We start from the raw sequence: 19,446 nt of genomic DNA, 5'->3' as shown, positions 1-19,446 counted from the left end.
GCAGCGCCGCCGGGCCGGTGCCGCGGGCAGCAGCTCCGGGGGCTCGGGGCGCTGCGGGCGCAGGCGGGGGAGGCGCGCAGGGGGCCCCGAAGCCCCGGGGGAGGCGAGCGGAGCCCGCCGCCCTCCCACCTCCCGCCCCTTCCCTCCGGCCGGGGACAGCCGCGCCGGCTGACAGCCGCGCCGCAAACTTTGCTGCCCCCGCTCCGAGCTGCGCCTCGCCCGCGGCGCGGCGGGCGGCGGCTCCGGCTGCCGGGAGCCCCGCGCTGCCGGGGCGCGGAGCGAGCGCGGCCGCGGCGCTGCCGGGGAGAGCCCAGCGCGGCCGCAGCGCCTCCGCCGGCGCGCCCCGAGGGAGCCGCTGCGCCGCCCCGCTCCTCGGCCGCGGGACAGCATGAGCCAGGCGCAGCCCTACGCCCCGCGGAAGGGCAGCTCCCCGGCGCCCGGGGCCCGGCGGAACGACAGCCAGGACTACCTGCTGCTGGACGCGGAGCTGTGCGAGGAGAGCGCCCTGCCGCCCTACGCCTTCTACCCCGTGTGAGTCCCGCCGGTCGCGCCGGGGTCGCTCCGGCGGGCGCGGGGAGGCGGTGGCGGGACAGGGGCGGCGGGCGGGGGTCAGGGCGCGGGGCCGGGACCTGCCAGCTCCCCTCGCCCTCTCCGGGGCAGGAGCGGGGTAGCTGTGCTTGGAAAGGTGGAGGGGCAGCGTTGGCACCGCCGTGCCCCGGTTGGCAGGTCTCCTCTGAGCGCGCCGTGGTGCCTTCCCACTGGCAAGGAAGCGAAGGGTGGCTTGGGCTCAGCTGTGTAGAGCAGGGGAAGAGACGTCGGGTGTACATAGAACTGATGGTGTCTAATGGGTTTAATGTAATTACAGACATTTTAAGCCCTGTGATCGGTTGCCACCGAGAGAGTGCACATTGCAGGTGTGTGCATAAAGCCGTGCTCCTTTCATTATTGTAAAATAATTGCAAAAAACCCATCCTCCTATCATTTTTGTCAAAGTCATGTAGTGTCGTGTAATTTCATTATGTGAGTTTTGGCAGGTACTTATCCTTTAAAGCAGAGTGTAAGAACATATGCAACAAAGCTGAATTATGTAAACATAAATTACAAAGGTTCCAGGAACCACAACTTAACATCCACGTGGATTGGCGTTCAGTGTTGGCAGTGTCCCTTTGGTTCTGTGCTGCCAGCATGACTACTGTAATTACCACTTGTTAATGCTTCTGAGGAGAAGCTACCCAACAGAGGGGGAAAATGGGTATTAAGCAATGCAAGATGAATCCTAAAATCTCAGATGATTGCCAAAAGATGTGTACTTTCCTTTTTCCAAATTATATTGTATTGCTTAAATGGTAAATTACAGTTATCAGGCTCTCCTAATATTTGCTGTTTTATCTGTGAGCCACCTACCAGCCACTTGACAGCTACCTGGATATAGGAAAGGAATAACAACAATGAAACTGGGAACACTTACAGCGTTTGAATATTTATCAACCCAGCTAAGAACAGCCAGAGTTTTCAAAATTTACTGCTGTATTGCTATTCTTCAGTGTCTTTGTGGATCACTAATTCAGTATGCTCATGTAGCTGTAACAGCATATATTACTGCACATTGGACTTAAACCCTGTCTCAAGATACATAAATGCATCTATCTAATGAATCCTTTCAGAGCAAAAAGCCTTGTGATGCTTAGTTCAGATTGGTTCTCACTCGTGGACTAAAGCTTTGAACTAATATGGCAATTCTGTAGTTCTTTTGCCATCCACTCAGAGTGGTTGTGCAGATGTGAGAGGATAGAGCTTGCATGTTTCAAATAATCTCTTGAAACAAAGTCTGCAAGTCTGTGGGGTGCTGATAATTTCCCTTCAAGAATGAAGTGAAAAAAGTGCCTGTGCTAACAGCTGTTGGTCCAGCACTCTCTCAGGGTGGAGACTGCCTCTCATCACCTCAGAGTGGCCATAAGGAAAGCCTGCATCCTAATCTAGTTGCTTTGTAGGACAAGGGTAGCACTAAGCACAGGAAATTATCAAGGGCTTGGTTTTGGCATGCACGTGAGGCATGGAGAAGTTGTTCTTTGGGGTTTCTCTGGATATGGAAAAGAATCACTTCATAGAGATCTGTAGGCAATGCCTACCTGTGGCCACTGCCAGGACTTCTCTGGCTGGCAGGAATGAATGCAGTGAGTGAATAGGCTCCTCCAGGGTACAATGATTACCAAGCAAGTTTTTGAATTTTTCTGCCTAACTTCCAGCTATATCACATTTCTGGTACATTTTGTAGATGTGCCTCTTCAGTCAAAAGTCATTAGTTTTGCTAGAGGCCTTCATATCGCCAAGAATTTAATAAATAATAAGCTGGGCCATGTGTAGTATATGATCTTATACTTTTGCTTTTTTTTTTTTTTTTTTTTTTTAATCCTCAAATTACTGGTATTTCCTGATGTTATTATGGTGATGAATAGACATCAGTAACGCAGACTACAGCTGATGTCCAAAAAAAGCTGAGTTTTTCCTCTTTTTAAACAGTACTGAGAGGGTAACCCTGGTATAATATGGCATGTGACTATTGCTTGAAAAGTAGCTTGATGCTAAGGAATGGTTTTTCTCAAGTGGTGATTTAGTGCTGATGCTGATTTAGTGCATTCATTGTTTGTAGAACATGCTTTTCATGTGTTGTTTTGTAACTGCTGTTAAGTGCTGTAGTTCTAGATCTACAGAGATCTATTTCCTGTATTTTAGCTCCTCTTTCTGGAGAACAGCTTTATTGTATCCCAGGTACCTTTACTGCAAAAAAATTTCAAGAAGGTACCTTGAGCTCATCAGCTGTGCCAAGTAGGGTCGCACAGTCTTTTAGCAGTGGATAGAAGGCTTTTACTTTTAAATTCAAATGGAATTTTGTGCTGAAAAAATCCTGCTTTTCTTTTGAATTCTGGGCAATCTGTAAAATTTGTAAATAAATTATTTCCACGGACTTACTTAATCCAAAGTCTTACTTTTTAGTACTTAAGACTTCTAAGATGTGTTAGAAATTATATGCAAGTAAACATTTTCTTTCTAGTAGTGATCTTCCATCTGGTCATTGCATCCTGCTTTTTATGTATCAAGAAATACACTGCAATATACATATCAGAAGATTGACTCCTGGAATGGAAAAATGTGTATATGTTGGGATTTGTCCCTCCTGTGCAAGTATTTAATTGGCAAATAGCCCAGTTTTGAGGTTTAAAACAGGATGGAAAGTGCATTTTAATGTCTGAGCGCTGATGTACAGTACGATTTGGAAGTGATTGCACTTGTATGTAAACTTCCCTGCTGAAAAAATGTTAGTGAAGGACAGATTGTCAGTGTACTAAACTAATGAGAAGACACTAATTCAGTCAGACATCGGGTTATACTGCTTATTTATGCTTTGCAATATTTTGCATTGTGAAAAATAAATGTTTTCTTATGGATGTGAGGAGGGATAATTGTGTATTAAAATGTCAGTTATAAAGTAAATGAGATACACAAATTATCAGACGAAAACAGGGGGTAAAAAGGGTTCTGATGTGCATAACTGCCTTGAGACATAGAGTATTCCTCAACTTTTGTGGTTTTCCAGCTAAGTGGTCCTCGAAACTACCAAACCCAGTCCATACTTAAAAACCTATTCTTTGTTAAACAACATGTTTAACGATTTCTTTCCTGCCTGCAATATAACGGCTTCTACCATTAACATAATGTAATTTTTATCTCTAGTCTCAATTGTCTTGCTTGAAATGACCTGTAAAATTATTTTTCAGACTCTTCATTAGACATTATCTCTTCAGGGAGTACTGTACAATGTGGCAGCTGTGTTTCAGATTGTCAGCCTCTGTGATGAGATGCTTTGTCTTCTGAAAATATGTTGCAATAGTCTTGTTGAGATCAAAAAGGTAGAAGAGTTGGTATGGACGGGAGTTTATTTTTATAGCCTAGTGTATGGAACAAATGCACAAATTATCTGATATAGGTTTTATGGATCTACTTAATACTGGGCACTGGAAAAAAAATAATGTCTGATTCTCTCATATTCTGGGTGACTAAATGTAGCTCCATAAGGTCTTGAGTAAAAGGACAGCAACATTCTTATCAAGCCCCACAGCTTTTAGTTCACTCTGTATCCTGCAAGTAGGTAGAAGAGAATGCCTCATTTTCAACATCATACATATCCGTATTTATTTCATATTAGGTAGGCTTTTCCCCCTACACGTGTTCATTTTTGGTGAAGGCTTGTGGGATTTCTTGAGTTTAGTTGTTAGGCACTCTTGTGTTTGCTGTGTACACTACCTAATTTAACTGTGAACTTATTGGTCAGCTACAATACCCAGTTTCCTATGCTAATACATCATAATAATTTTTCTTGAGCCATTACAATATATCTGCAAGTTTATTTATACCCTAACTCTCATTTAGTCACCAAAAAAATGAAAATCACCTCCCTGGGGGATGTAATTTTATAAAACTGTAAGATTTCCATGAACATATAAATAATTTGTTAAATTTGCGTGAGGAAGGTGGAGTAGTGATTCAGAAATGTGTGGGTTGTGTATGGCATACTTTTCAATGTAAATGTTAATAACCAGCATGCTGTTTGTCAAACATTCTCCCAGCAGCTTTTGCCACCACAGAAGCTGAAGGTTATAATAACTGGCTACTTGAAGAAGTCCTGCCAGTATTGGTACCCCAAATAATGGTGGTTTGGCGTGGTGGGTCTGCATCATCAGGCTGTGTCAGACTTTCCAGCTCTGAAAACAAGAGCAAAAGCACAGTTAAACTGTGTTCATCAAATTCTTTGTAACTTGGTGTCATACCCCAGGCTGTCGTGCAGTGCGAGGCAATGCCTTAGCAGAAGGTCTTAAACTTGAAGTGGGTACAGTTTTGTGCACTTACTTGTGGGTGTAGCCACTTGCACATTCCTGTTGAATCTATTCAACAGGAGGTTTAAAGATTTGTGTTGATAAGCAGCATTTAAATATAAGTTTTGATAATTAAATATGGACAAAAAGCTTAATGGTAACTAAATGACAGGAAGTGTTCTCTGGAATGGATTAACATTTTTGGCTTGAAGTAGAAAGGTTATTATTTGTTTAGCACTGACATACACAATCAAGTATACTATTTTTAGTGAAATGAAATGTATGGAATATAATGTAAAGTTGACTGCCTAAGGTCTGGGCTTATTTTCTATATCCATTTCTGTCCAACTACACTTTTTCCTACCAATGGTGCATTTGTCAGCACAGCTCTATTGTAACCCCTAGTCTGACATGTTTGAATAAATTTTTGTCAATATTGTAAAAAAGCCCAAAAGGCAAGCTTTGGCATTAAGAATAAAATGTGATGTTTACTACAAGAACCCTGAATAAGTGAAATAATGGCATATCAAGTATTGTCATTTTTGGGTGCTTTCTCAAAGGTGTGTGGGAAATTGATAACTTGTTTTCTGAAGAGTTCAATATAGTTCCCTTTTGTTAAAAAAAATAATCATATGAGTAAAATATCAATATTGTGTTTGTAAGCTTAGATGATGCCAGCTCAGAAGAGCATGACTGGAGTTCATTTTGGTCTTAGAACTTGATTAAACACTGGGTTTGATGTCAGTATTTATCTTAGTGAAGAGAACAAAGAAGTCAGGATATTTTAAAAAATATTTAACATCTGAGGCCTTTCATGCAGGTAGAAAGAAATATCATAAAGCAAAGGAATGTGGTTGATCTGTAGAAAACAGAATACGGTCCGCAAGGCCTGGTGCTGCTGCAGCACTAACAATTTTACAGACTATTCAGACTGGAGAATTTAATAAAGCTTTGTGCTGTGTTACAAAATAAAAGAAGGGTTTGGTACGGGGGAGACCTTACAGATTGTCTAATCTCAACACCGCTGCTATGGGCAGGGATGCCACCCATTAGATCAGCTTGCTCAGAGCTCCATCCAACCTGGCCTTGGACACTTCCAGGGATATGGCATCCACAACCTCTCTGGGAAACCTGTTCCAGTTCTCTCAGTACCGTATGAGTAAAGAATTTCTTCCTCACAGCTAATCAAATCTCTCCTGTTTTAGTTTAAAGCCATTGCTTCTTGTCCTATCCCTATATGCATGTGCACATCAGCTTAACTAGCAGCTAGGTGAGTGCCCAGCAGACTGAAGGGGTGGATTCAGAGCTGGTCTGTTGCCTCCTGTCATCTTCTGTCGGCATTGGTGTTAGACAAACACTTGGCTGTGCTGATTTTTCTCCTGGCCCAGCCTGGGTTTCTCCTATTGTGCACATTGGCTGACTTCGGGACTGATGACTGACTGCTTAGAAGCTTTTCAAAGGAGAATATTCCCTTATCTTTGAGGGGTAATTTGTGTTTTATTTTCCTTCTGTAAGATGTTTGCCTGCCATCAACATATTTCATCTTTTCTAGTCATGATTTTCCCCCTTATTTGGAACAGCTAGCCAGGCCAGACTGATGAACTTTGTTAGTCCTACTCTATGTACATGTCCTAGGCCTGCCAAGTAGTAATAGCCCATAGTAAACTTCTATGAGAATTACTCCTAAGCAACTGTTTTTCATGATAGAATATTATAAACTAATTTTCCTTTCTGCTTTTCAATGTAGTAATTGATTTTCTGTACTAGTTTTAATTCCACTATGTTAATCTTTAGTTATATGCTTTTCTTCCATAAGATAACTTAAAATTACTTTCAATTTTCAAGTCTTATAAAAAAATCTTGATGAAAAAAACATGCAGTAGGAATTTCTAGTTTATTATCTTCATTTGCTTAGGTTGTTGTATTGTCTATGAGTTGAAGTTATGTTTATTTGGATTTTTTTCCATCTGGATTTATTAACTTACAGTTAATTCCAGTGAAACAATGATGATCCAAGTATATTATGTAGAAAAAGCTTTTGAAATGGTAATTGAAAAGTTATAGAGCTTTATTGGGGGATATGTGGGAGAGGAGTTTTTGAAAGCTACGTGTGCTATGCTAGTGGTGCTTATTCAAAGAGAAATCCTGTTCTTTGAGAACTCTCAAGCTTCTCTTAGCCCTGAAGGAGAATTCTGAGTGCTCCAGGATCTGCCTGTGCCATGTCCACTGCTTGTCCTTTGCTTTCCTCTGTCCTGTAGGAGCACATAGAGTAGGATGGTTGCTCACAGGGCTCATTCAGGCTCTGCAAAGGATCACCTTGCTCCACTGCTGAGTGGATTACCTAGTTATCTTGACAAAAAAGATGCAAAAGGCAGGCTCTGGGAAGGCAGCAATGACTCTTCCTTTCTGTAGATTGTATATTCCTCTCTCTTTAAGAACAAGTTTCCTATTAATTACTCGGGAGAATTTTTTGAAGACTGCTGCTCTTGTGAGTCTTAGAGTGAATCTTGTGTGTCTCAAGTGAGTCTTAGAATAGTACTTCTCCCCATACAAGACACAAATTTGTTTTTGTTTTCTCCCTTCTAAGTGTAGAAATCTGAGCTAAAAACTGCAACAACCCTTGATAAAAATACAGTCTAAGTGCAGTAGCACTTACAAAACTTAGCTGATATGACTTAATTTTCAAGTAGTAGGCATGAGATGTGACTTTTCAAGGACGCTGGGTATTTTGTATGACCTATCACTGGGAGATGTTCTCACCTCAGGATCTTAAAAACTAAACCACACAATATCAAAAGCTCTAGAAAACCTGGGCTGTTCAAGTCCCTGGGATGTCAGTGAGGCTGGGAGGCAGTAACGACCTCTTGCTGCCCAGGGAAGACTAAGGAGTTGCAACAACATGGCAGATATGTTGGAGAAAAAATAGCAATATCTTGAACTGACATCTATGCAACAAGTTAAACTACTAAAAATTAGGAGAGAGACTTAAGTTTCTGAAGATACAGTTTAGATTACTTGAAGCATTTTGTAGAGCACTTCTAACACAAAAGTCAGCAATAACAGTATCTCCAGTTCTGTAGAATGAATGCTGAATATGCTACGAAGCTGAAGGAGTTAATTTTCCCTACATCTCTTCAGAAAAGAATTTTAGAGGTTTAAGTCAGAAAGCTATTTAATCATTTAGCAACATCTGATGTGAGCACATTTGTAGGTAAACAGCAAGTGATGTGATAGTGAAATTTCAGAACTTCTTTGTATGATAAAATAATAATGATCTTGCCTAACAAGTTGATATATAAAATATACACTGGGATTTCTTACCCCACAGCCACTTCCGTCCTAGAAACAGAAACAGCATTTAATACATAACAGAAAGAGAAACTTAAAAAAATAACCTAGGCAGGGATTTACAGAGACAGCAAGGCTAATGGCTCTCATTTTACAAAGCTGTCTGAGGATCCTTCATGACTTGAGGTTTCTAGTTTACTGATTTTACATCAAATCTAAAAACCAGCAGAAATTTCCCTAGTTATCAGTGAGAGCATTGAAAATGCCTTAGAGGGAAAAAATATCCTTTGTGGCTTAACTATCTTTGTGCAGGACATGGCTCAGTGAGGAAGGTGCTGGTAGCAGCATTGCTGGGGTTCTGTGTGCCTTTTTCAAATTCCGTCTGACAAGACTTCTGACTGCATACAGGCCTTGATATCTCCAGGGGACCAGAAAAGGCATGGAAGTACACATTGAGGAGGAGGGGAAATAGGCTCTCTGCAGGGGTATGTGGTCCAGTTCCTGTATCTACTTAGAGACCTGAGAAGAGTTTTGGGGAATCAGAATTACATGACAGATTCAACCACAAAAGTGTCTTTTGTTAAGTAAGATGTAATTTCTGAATAATTACTATGTCTGGAATAATTCTGAATCTATCAATATTATATTGGCAGAGGGGGAGTGTTGCCTTAAATATGAATTTCCAACCAGACAGCCCCTCAGCAGTGGCACAGCACAGCTGAGTGCTCTTTATTGTAAGAAGTATGGAACAAGAGTTGTAGCTCTGAATGCCATCTGAAAATGGAAGTGTGCCCATCTGTGCAAGCTCTCATCCAGACTGAGCAGGCTGCTGCTGGTAAGGGCCATGAGGTGTCTCTTTTTGTGTGTGGTGCAGGGTTGGGATCCTGCCTCTGTGCTTGCTGGGGTTGTACTGCTCTCCTGTGATAGCAAGCAGTCAAGATCATTCCATCTGTGTGACCATGTTATACTGCCTGTTTGTTCAGGTAAGCACAGCTTTTTGTTATGCTCCTTGGGCTGGTTCTCATGTTTCTGTAATCATAACATTTGTCCTGAGTGCAGGCAATGGGTGATTAGTGGAATATGTCCAGAAATACTAACAGCTGTCACTGTCTTGGCTGAAGAGTCAGTGATTGATAGGATCACCTCACCTCTCGCTCAGCTTGGTAACCCCTGAGCCCATGACTGAGACAAAAGGCAGAAAAAACCAAGAAAACATCTAGTACTCTTCTATACTCTTGAAAGTACTAGATCTGAGAATATAAGAGGCAGTAAATATGAAGTTATGACTGCTAAATACCTTACAAAAAAAAAAAAAAGGCAAGGTGCTAAAAACTATGTAACTGGAGGGGATGTTTAAAAGGAATTGAAAAAGTTATGGATGTACAAAATAAGACTGCCTTTTTTTCCCCACCTGTCTCCAGTCATCAATTAGCATCTTCGTAAAAAATCAAGGTAATTTCCAGAAAGCAGCAAAGACAGATGAAGCTGCTGCATATTCTCATGCACAGGAATGAGACATTGCAGAGTGGCAGAGAAGGATGGTAAAACTTTTTTCATTACACTTTTCATGTGCAGCATCTAGAGAAATGATATGTCAACTAGACTAACTTTATATCTTAGAAATTATTGCTGCATGAGAGCATAACTCTCTGTTCCTCACACTTTTGCACTTGCTGCTGCACTTACTGCTGCTCTAGAGAGTATGTAGCATAACACTTACAGGAGGATCATGATGAAAAAAATCCAATTTCTAAGTAAATAAAAATTGTAAGTAAAACTCTGAAAGTGTGTCTTTTGTCTGTTGCATTTATTTATTCCCCCTTCCCTTTTTCTGGGATGTCACCTTTTATGCCTGGCAAAAAAAGAACAATTTCATTTTTCCAGTAGAGAATATAGATGAAGGCTTTGTTCCCATTTTCCCAAGTCCTACGTAAAAATGAAAGCTGAGTAAATCTGAAACTGCTGTTCATATGGAATGTTATTGGCTTTGTATCTGTTTTCATGTTTTAAAAAAATCACTTTTATTCTTTTTTTTTCCAAATAAGTCTTGACAGCGCTGTTCTCAGAAGTACTCTCCATTGGCTTTTTGATCAAAAGTGTTCATATATGGCTGAAATAAGAATGTTTGCATTTGATTCGAATCACACATGTGTTGATCCAATATTAACTACTTAACATCCTCTGGGATGGCTGTGGAGGGGACAGTTCCAGCTCTGCTGTACCCTTTCCCTCTCTGAATCCGTGACTTGACTCCCTGGGCAGTATTCAGGGGATATCTGCTTGTCCGTGTTGAGCTCATGATGTTCTCTCAAGAGACACCAGCCCAGGAAAAGCTATTGTGACCAAAACTACAGTTCTGTCTCCCTTCTCTAGGAAAATGTAGCTAATTGTGCTGTGGAACTGATGCAAAGCTGTACATTCCAGATCAGTTACAAAGCAGCCATAAAAATGCTTTCTCTTCCTCTCTAATATAAAAATTTGGATTCAGGTAACATAGCCTCCCCTTCTCCCCTTAATATTAATGTATTTGATTAAAATCTGGTAAGTAAAGTTAGGCAGTTAGACAAGAAAGAATTCCTGATGAATTTTTTTTTTTCAGGACCTGTATACAGCACCAAATAAATAAAAAGGCTACTTTGATTCTTCTTTCTCCTGGTGTACTTTATTTCTCCAGGAAGAGAGTTTCCTTCCATCCCAACAAACTACTAATGTATGGGTCTTAACTCTGCTAGTGCCCATGCAATTTCATGCTAAAAAACGCTGTATATTGTTATTCTGCTTTGAGTCACTGGATTCTCCGGATGTTAGAATCATCATTCTTTATCACTTAACACTATTTAACTACGGAAAGTTTTAATTAAATTACAGTTCTTCTCTGGAGCATGTTACAAATCTGGTATAATTTGATAATAAGTAGGACCGTGTGAGAACTGGTTTTGATTGGTATTTACTATTGCACCTGAAGGTCAGTGCTCCAAATTCTTTCAGTTTGAATCAATGTATCAGTTTGAATAAATACCTCTTAGGAAAATTATTTATATCTATATTTCACTATAGTGAATTATTTAGCAGTACGGTGGGTTTGTGGGGTGTCAAAGACCAAGTTGCAAGACCAGTTTCAACTCAGGAAGAACAGAAATCTCAATCCACAGCAGCTACTTGCCAGAAAAATATTAGCAAGGCAGAACTCTCCTTGTGTCTCTTCCTTATTTTTTTTTCTTTAAGATAAAACTATCAAGGTTTTCTCTGTATATTTTGAAACTTTATCTTCCCCCTGTGAAAGCAAACTTCTTGATTTTAGCTATAATAACTGTCTTTGTCAAGTGATTGTAAAATCCTCCCCATGCTATTTTATTTTTATTACCGAACTGGAGAGCAACAACAGCTAATGACATTGTCATGTGACTAACTAATTCATGGATTTTTTCTGTTCTGTGAGATCAAAGGCAACATGGTGTTCAGAGGAGGCCAGGGCCTTTTAATCTCTTCTGAGTGACAACTTTTGCAAATGTCACATATTCTGCAAAATAGTCAGCAATTATGAAAAAATGATAGCTGATAAAGGTCTCATTCTATGCCTTTGATCTATCAAATCTGATCACAGCTCTTTTGTAACTTGTGCTCTCTGCTGCAATCACCCTTACATCTCAGATCTGAGAAAGCCAAATGATCTTTTCCTGCTGGAATTGTATGTGCGGCTTGCCACCAATTCTGTTTTCTCTAAGTGTCACTGAGGTCATGATACCAAGTTCTTTATTTGTGTCTAGCAGGGAACAATAAATATCATCATTGTTTCTTTATTCTTATAATGTAATTAATTTGCATAACAATAATTACAAATATTAGAAGTAAACCAAACTAATTACTTTTTTTTGCATTGCTTTCCCTTTTATATAAGTACATATTGAAATGCTAAGATTTTCTGCATGAACACTTCTTCATCCTGCAGTTATACTGCTGCAATTTTTATTGTGTGTGTGTTAAAGTAAGTTTAATGATACTGCATGTATTCTTTAATTAGAAGTACATCACTTTTACATGATGAAAATGGCTCATTCCTAACATAGATTCAGGAAGAGCATCAATAGGCACGTTTCATTATTTTCCCATAAACAGAGCTGTTAAAAAAAAATGGTCTCCTGGACATGAGCATCATATAGTTCTACAAAACTTTATTTTATCTAGGTAGGAAAAGTTTGCTTCGATCTAGTGTTTTCTCCAAAGTTGTTAAAGTTAGTGTCAGCCTTTCATCATTGGTTGAGTTACAAATGCAGTTTCTCAGTGAAATTTTAATTCTGTAGAAACATGAGGTCAGACCTAGATTCATATTAGGTGATGGACACATTTTATTGTATACATAATATAATAGAAGAACAAATGGATAAACATATTAAGTTCTTGAAAAAGTCAAATATCAAACTGCTGGAAAAATCCTTATCATTACTTTTTTCTCAGTTGTATTTGCAATATTATTGCATATCTCTCTTATTTGAAACACAATTATCTCTAAGTTAATTACTCTCTTTAATTTAGTTATACTCTCTTCTGGTTTTTTTTACAAAGCAGAGACAACGTACTGATCCTTCTTCCTCAGGTGCCAAGCAGAAAACGTACATGCTGCTTTTCTGCAGAAGGAAGCAGCTCTGCCACTAAACCCCAATGGCTCATCCAATTCCAATAGATCTATTATTGCTCTTTTCTATTCAGGCATTTAAAAGATCTTTAGTACTTTTTTCCTGTACTCTGAGTAATCCTGAGGTTGTTGGTTGTAATTTTCCTAATCAATTGTTTACATGGCTTTCATTTCATATCCAGTCCTTCTTACCCACAATTGCATGCACTTAAAATTCTTCTACTTCTCTTGCAATCATGAGATATATATTCAGCATGGAGAATCCATGATGTTAAAATCCATATTTTTTATTTGATTGGCAGTTTTTCTCAGTTCAGAGCCCTCACCCATGACAGGTCAAGATTTATGAGAGATACACAAAGGAGAATATATTGAAAGAGATTATATTTATAAAAAGGAGTAGCATCTGAAATAAAAAAAAGTATATGCTCTGAATAGTATTTCACAATGAAGAATTCTACATGTGGAGATTCTACTTAGGAATTTCATGAGATCTTAGGGCGGTTATATTAAATATTTGCAGATTTCCTCAGATTTCAGCTACATTTGATATCAATAGTCAGATTTACAAGAAGGAAATACAGTCTGAATAGATCTGAGGATAAAAGAAATACTCATTTTTTGATTGCAACTCAGAAGCTGACTAATCTGATTAAAGCATAATTTATTCCTGTGTTGGAGTGCTGTTTCAGGACTGACTAGAGGGCATGTTGATCTGCCCTGTTACAAACTCACTTTTTTTTGTCATTCACTGTAACTTTATGGTTAAACCATGTAGGTGTGTTTCCCCTCATTCAGTTAACAATTTTTTTTCATTTTATTCCACTCTTTTCTATCTTTACTTGCATTGCATGTGGAAATATTGGACTAATCTTAGTTGCCACATTGTCTCCTGTCTAGGATTTGTACTTCACATCTTGATTTTTGTAAACACTGGGGTACAGAGGATAAGAACAATTCTACTGAGGCTTTTGTGAATATTTTTCTTAAAGGATGCCCAGTAGTCTTGGTTTAGAACAAGCAATAAAAAATGTGACTAGCTAAAATTAATAAATCTTTACAAAAATAAAGTGAAATTGATGTATTTAGACTTGTCTTTAGCAGCATTTCTCTGACCAAGTAGCAGAGGAAGCAGCTACCTGAAGAGTTGTCTTTTTAAGGTATTTTACATTACTTTTATAATTCTTTTTCTAATAATCTCCAGGTAGCCTGTTCAAGATGATTTTTGTTTTTCTCTGACCTTTTTTGCTGATACCATACCCTAGTGCCTGGAACTACAACTGTAAGGTAAACTGTGCTAAAGCTAATGGTGAAAATTTTGTCTGACTCATGTCAGAAGTAATTCATACCTTTAGAAGAGGAGGACGAATAAAACAAGACATTGTGAGTTTGGTTTGAATTCTTTTCAGCGTTTCACCTTGTGCTTGAAACCCCCATACAGTTCCTGGATTGCTGTATTGCAGTTGGATTTAGATACATTCAGTGTCTAGGATGTGCTCTATTATCTTGTACTATGGGGTAAATGTTTTCCTTCCTTTTATAGATATATATATAACATGCACATGATTATATAGGTTCCCCTTTTTCTCCTTTTTGAAAATAGGTGGCATTAAGTGGAATTAAAGGAAATTACCCTCTGTCATTAAATGATCAAAGTAGAGAGAGCTCAGCAGAGCTCTTGACAATGCCAGCTCACGCTTGTGTTTTTATCCTGTCACTATATTGCTGTGTTCATCCTTATCTGCTGAAAGTTCTGTGACTGGATGGTCTCTGGACCTTACAGGGTATGAATTGCATAAAGGCAGTCAGGAGTTCCTTCTCCTTCCCCATCACATGGGATTAAGGCTCCTAAGGGGCCATGCAGCTTCTGAGCTAAGGAAATGCATGTATCCTTCCGTAGGCTTACCCAAAGGTGCAGAGGGGCGGGGAGAAGACAGGATCATGTCTCTGTCCCTCAGGTACATAAAAGAGGTGGCTGAAGTAGCCTGTGGGAAGCAGGCAAGCAGTGTTACAGAAGCTGCTGCTTCTCCTGAGGCTGTGTCTGAGTACAGGGGCTCTGTTCAAGCAGAATAGTCATTAACTTATAACCAGGAATGCATGAAAGAAACATTGTTAGTAGCTTAAAAAGGAGAAGACTACGAGGCATTCGATAGCTATTAGTTTGTTTTGACAAATGAGATTCTCTGTGCTTAAATTGCAGTTCCATAAGCTTCTGAATGAATCTGTACACAAAAGGTATGTGGGGAGCAATGGATGTAATATGAAAATGTAAATTATCTAAGCCTACCCATGTGTATTCAACCTTAAGACCCCTCCAATTCAGAAAGCGCTTTACCCTGTGATTAAACCTTAATGGTTTTAAGGCAACTAAAGTGAAAAGCAACAAGCTACTTTTATGAGCTTAGACTCTAGTTAGATAAAAGGAAGTGGAAAAAACCCATTTTAATATTTTAATATTATTTTACTTCTACAAAACTATTTTTTCTAGCTTCACATATGTAGTATGTTAATTTTACTGACCTTAAAAAAAAAGACTTTTTAATATACTAAACCAATTCATTTAGTTTTCCTAGTGTGCATATTGTATCACACTCCTAAATATGATTCTGGCATTCTGTGCTTCTAAATGCTTTTAATTAATTTTATATTTTATTACATTTGGAATCAATAGATTAAATTTTTTCTAGTATTTAATTGAATATTAATGAGTCATTTAATCGAGTTAATAACATGAGTGAGAAATTTTGAAAGGCATAAAAATTTAGTTCTGGCATTTAACATTAGTTAACAGTGTTTATATGATTTGATAGAAGGATGGCATGGAACTATTATAATTTTATTGAGCTAATCTGTTTCTGTGTGTGGATTTTATAAAGCATGTTATAAAGCATTAATACACTTGTCAGTTTTGCAGATACAAAGGGGTTAAAAACACAAATTGATTTGCATAAATGAAGATTGACAGATGATTTGGCATGGATGAGCAGTAGAACTTTTTATCTCCTAAGAGGTTTTGTTGACTGTAAAGTATTAGAATGAGAATTAATTTAACACTGATGCTTTCTTCTTGCTGCCTGACATAATTTAAACATGTCAGCACTGAGTAGTGGTGTTAACTTGCAGTGGAGTCAGTGCATAGAATCACAATGTTTTGTGTCTGGTTGAAGAGCAAGAAATTGAGAATAAGGCCTGCTGACTACAGGGAAAAAAAATCAGCCACTGAATTAATTTTGAAGAGCAAATTGCAGTACTTATACACTAAAACCTAGATATATCTGAGAAAGTCTTTAAAAAGATAGAGTGTATCTTGGCTTCAGACAAATAGTTGAAGTCTCTACTGACAGAACTTCAGATATTCTTACAGATGACAGCATGGGAGAACAAGGGCTGTTGTTGTATAGTTCTGCAGTAGCCTTGAAACTTGTAAGTTTCAGCTTAGTTTATCCATATCACATCTCTGCAGTTTGTTTATTGAAGGTGAACTGTATTTGACTGAGTATTGCTGGATTTATTTAATCCTGTCATTTCTAGTTATAAAAATTGTTCTCTGTTTCCTGCACTTCTCCAGATATTTACTGGCTGGCTTTTCCTTCTGCAGGCTTGAAGGGCTGTGTGGATTCTCAATTACCTGGATGACTTACATTCTTACTGATTAAACAGCCTTTTGTGTGTGTCTTGTCAGGGGTGTCGTGTTTGGATTTGAGAACCTTAAAAATTTGCATTTTTAGTAGTTAAGTGGATGACTGGATGATTTCTAATTTGCAAATCTACAAAAAAAGTTTACTGTCATCAACTTTCTTTAATGACAGTTCAGGCCTCTTTATGTTTATCTTTGGAATTCCTATCATTTACAAAAACAATTCTTTGGAATCATGGCACAGATGATGTCATAAACACAATTGCGATACAGACAAATAAAATGGGAATAATGGGCATTCATGCATGTCAACATAACTGGGAAAAGAGGAGTGGATTTGAAACTGCTTGTACCATCTTGAGATCACCCTTATTTATGGCATTGACTGTGGGAAGGGAGCAGTTTGTGCAAAGTTTATATAGATGGACAACACTGAGATGTATTTTATTTGAAGACTAACTTATGATAGCTTTTAAAAGCCATTTTTTAATACATGCAAAGCCATCCAAATAGTAAATTTATTTTAAGATTATGAAGATTATTTTTTCTGATTATGGATGTTCATATTGTAACACTGCTTACAGAAGGAGGAACTTACTGCATGGACAACTATAATTACTGTGAAAATAAATGTCTGATTATTTTTATCTGACACTGGATTTAAAAGTTCTCTGATTTTGTGACTTTCAAACTAATTTCCTAATATGAGCTTCAAGGTTTGATAAAGTTGCCTGTGTATGACTGTGGCAGAATTTTTTCATGTGCGTTCTTTCAAACTTAATCCTGCTGAAAAAAGTACTAGTCTGTCAGCAGCTCAGTACTTATTTAGCTGCATTTTTCAAGTTACAAGTGTAATAACTTCAAGGAAAGTTAATGGTGGCCTTCAAGCCCGAAAAACCCTGAAACATTCTCAATTTTAAAGTTACATCTCAAGATATAGAGTACACTTTCAGGCTAAGAGCTTTCATTAGGGACTTCTATACTGTGAGTTGATCAAATTATGATTTTGGGACTTTCTGAACCAGATAGAGAACATGATTTGTTTTTCTGCAATAGGTGTAGGTTTCCAACTCAGGGCAAATGGATATTGTGACTTCCATATCCTAGGGCAAGTTTAGTGAAGCAGATTATTATCTATGCTTTCTTTACTCTAAAATGTACATTTCAATTCCCGTTTAGAGCCTGAAGGCATCACTGCACTTGACAGAATAATTCACAATAGAAAGGCTCTGTAGTATATTCTCATGTGGGTATTGAAATGTCAAAGGCTTGTGTAGATCACCAGCTGGAGTCCTTAAAATTTAGAAGCCCTTTCACCTTCAAACAAGCTTAAGCATCCTAAATATGGCCAGTAACTAGAAATTTATGAAATATTATTGGTAAAAAATAAGATATATTTCAGTCAGATGCTCAGAGAAAGAATTAGAAGTCTGTCTCTTAAAATGAAATTTCATGTTTGTAGAGTTGATTCAAAATGTGTTATAAAAGGAATATAGAAAATATTAAAATATTTTTTTTCTAAGCTTATCAGAAGCTTTCCATTCCAAAGACAAGCAATCTTTTCTTTGCCATTTCAGTTTTTAATAGCTTTATCAGATAGGGGTGATATTTTGTGACTAATGAATGGTATATATACCAGCCCCATTTCAAGAACAGAATACAAAGTTTTAGGCAGAAAATTTAAGAAAATAATAATAAGACAAAATGTAATAAAAAAAATTAATAAGACAAAGTAGCCCACTAGCAGCTACTGCAAGATAAATTGTATATTAATAAGAAGGACAATAAGTATTAATGTACCAGGGCTCAATAATGCATTTGATATAATGTCATATAGGAATTTATTTAAATTAGGAAATATTGTTGTAATCGAAGAAATTGCTTTGGTGGAAGGAAATAAGGGGTTGAATTCGGGTTTCCAAATGTTTAACTTCTACAGTTTTTTGTGATATAACTCCTTGTCTAGTTCAAGAAAATAGTTTTTCTTTTGTCTTTGAAGCATTTTGTATGTGGAAATTTTTTGTATAGTAGAGGTCCTCCTAGATCAAGAAGAAGCAATCCAGTTCCTTCCATTTTTTTTCAAGAGCTCTTTTCTTTACTTTTAATAATTTATTACCCCACATCACACCTTGCTGGTAATGATCTGATCCATATTCAGTCAGTTGCAACATTGCCTCTCAGAAATACTTCCTGTTTCTTATGTTTCTCTGCTTCCAAAATATACTTATTTATTCATTTTCTGTGTGGAAAGGGAGACTACCTTTATAATGGTGGATGCTGGAATGCAGTTTTCTATGGTGTTAAATTGATCACAGAGTCACCAAATCATAGTGTGGGCTGAAAAGAAGGTGTTAAGGTCATTTTGACTAAACCCCTGCTCAGAGAAGGGCCAGCTAGTTCATAGTGCACATGGTATTGTTCAGCTGAGTTTGAACAATTTCAGTCTCCAGCAGTGAAGTCCATAAATTATTTTGTCATTTTGTGCCACAGGGGAGCATTTTTTCTTTAAACCAAATCTGAATTTCCTGTGTTGCAACTTCTGCTTATTGCGTCTTTTCCTTTCACTGAGATGAGTCTGGCTCAGTTATCTTTATATCCTTCCAGCAGGTCTTTATAGAAAGTAGTGAGATCTTTACATCAGCTTTCTTTCCTCCAAGACACAGAACAAATGCTAGAGAAGTTTAAGTGTATGTCTGTATGTGTTCCCCCAATCACTCAGCCAGTCTTGACCTAGGAAAATTTTAAGTGGAGTTCACTGATAGTAAGAGACAAGTAGTCTCTTAAGACACCCCCCCCTATGTCCCCACCTGCTATATTGGTTTTCCTTGCTCTAAAAGCCCACATCCTGCTGATTCTAGAAGGAAAGCTTGAAGAAGTAGCTGATGCTCTTTGATTAAACCTGTCCGTGCACACTTCCAAAGCCCTGCACCCGACACATACCCTGGAAGCTTCCAGGATCACAGTGTCCTTTCCCCATTTCCATCTTCTCCGTGGCCCAGCCTGTCTCCATTTAGCCT

The 19,446-nt window shown here is 38.4% G+C and overlaps 1 protein-coding gene across 1 annotated transcript in view; it reads left to right on the top strand.

The window, feature by feature from the left end:
* Nucleotides 1-388: 388 nt before the first annotated feature.
* TRPC6 (transient receptor potential cation channel subfamily C member 6) overlaps nt 389-19,446 on the top strand; it is a 76,547-nt gene continuing 57,489 nt past the window's right edge. The window contains exon 1 of the mRNA XM_021529330.3: nt 389-531. Coding sequence (XP_021385005.1) covers nt 389-531 — 143 coding nt within the window. The remainder of the gene's footprint in view (nt 532-19,446) is intronic.

The sequence above is a fragment of the Lonchura striata genome, chromosome 2 (genome assembly GCF_046129695.1).
Source record: "Lonchura striata isolate bLonStr1 chromosome 2, bLonStr1.mat, whole genome shotgun sequence".
Taxonomy (NCBI): Eukaryota; Metazoa; Chordata; class Aves; order Passeriformes; family Estrildidae; genus Lonchura; species Lonchura striata.
This window is presented reverse-complemented; position numbering and strand designations above follow the sequence as displayed.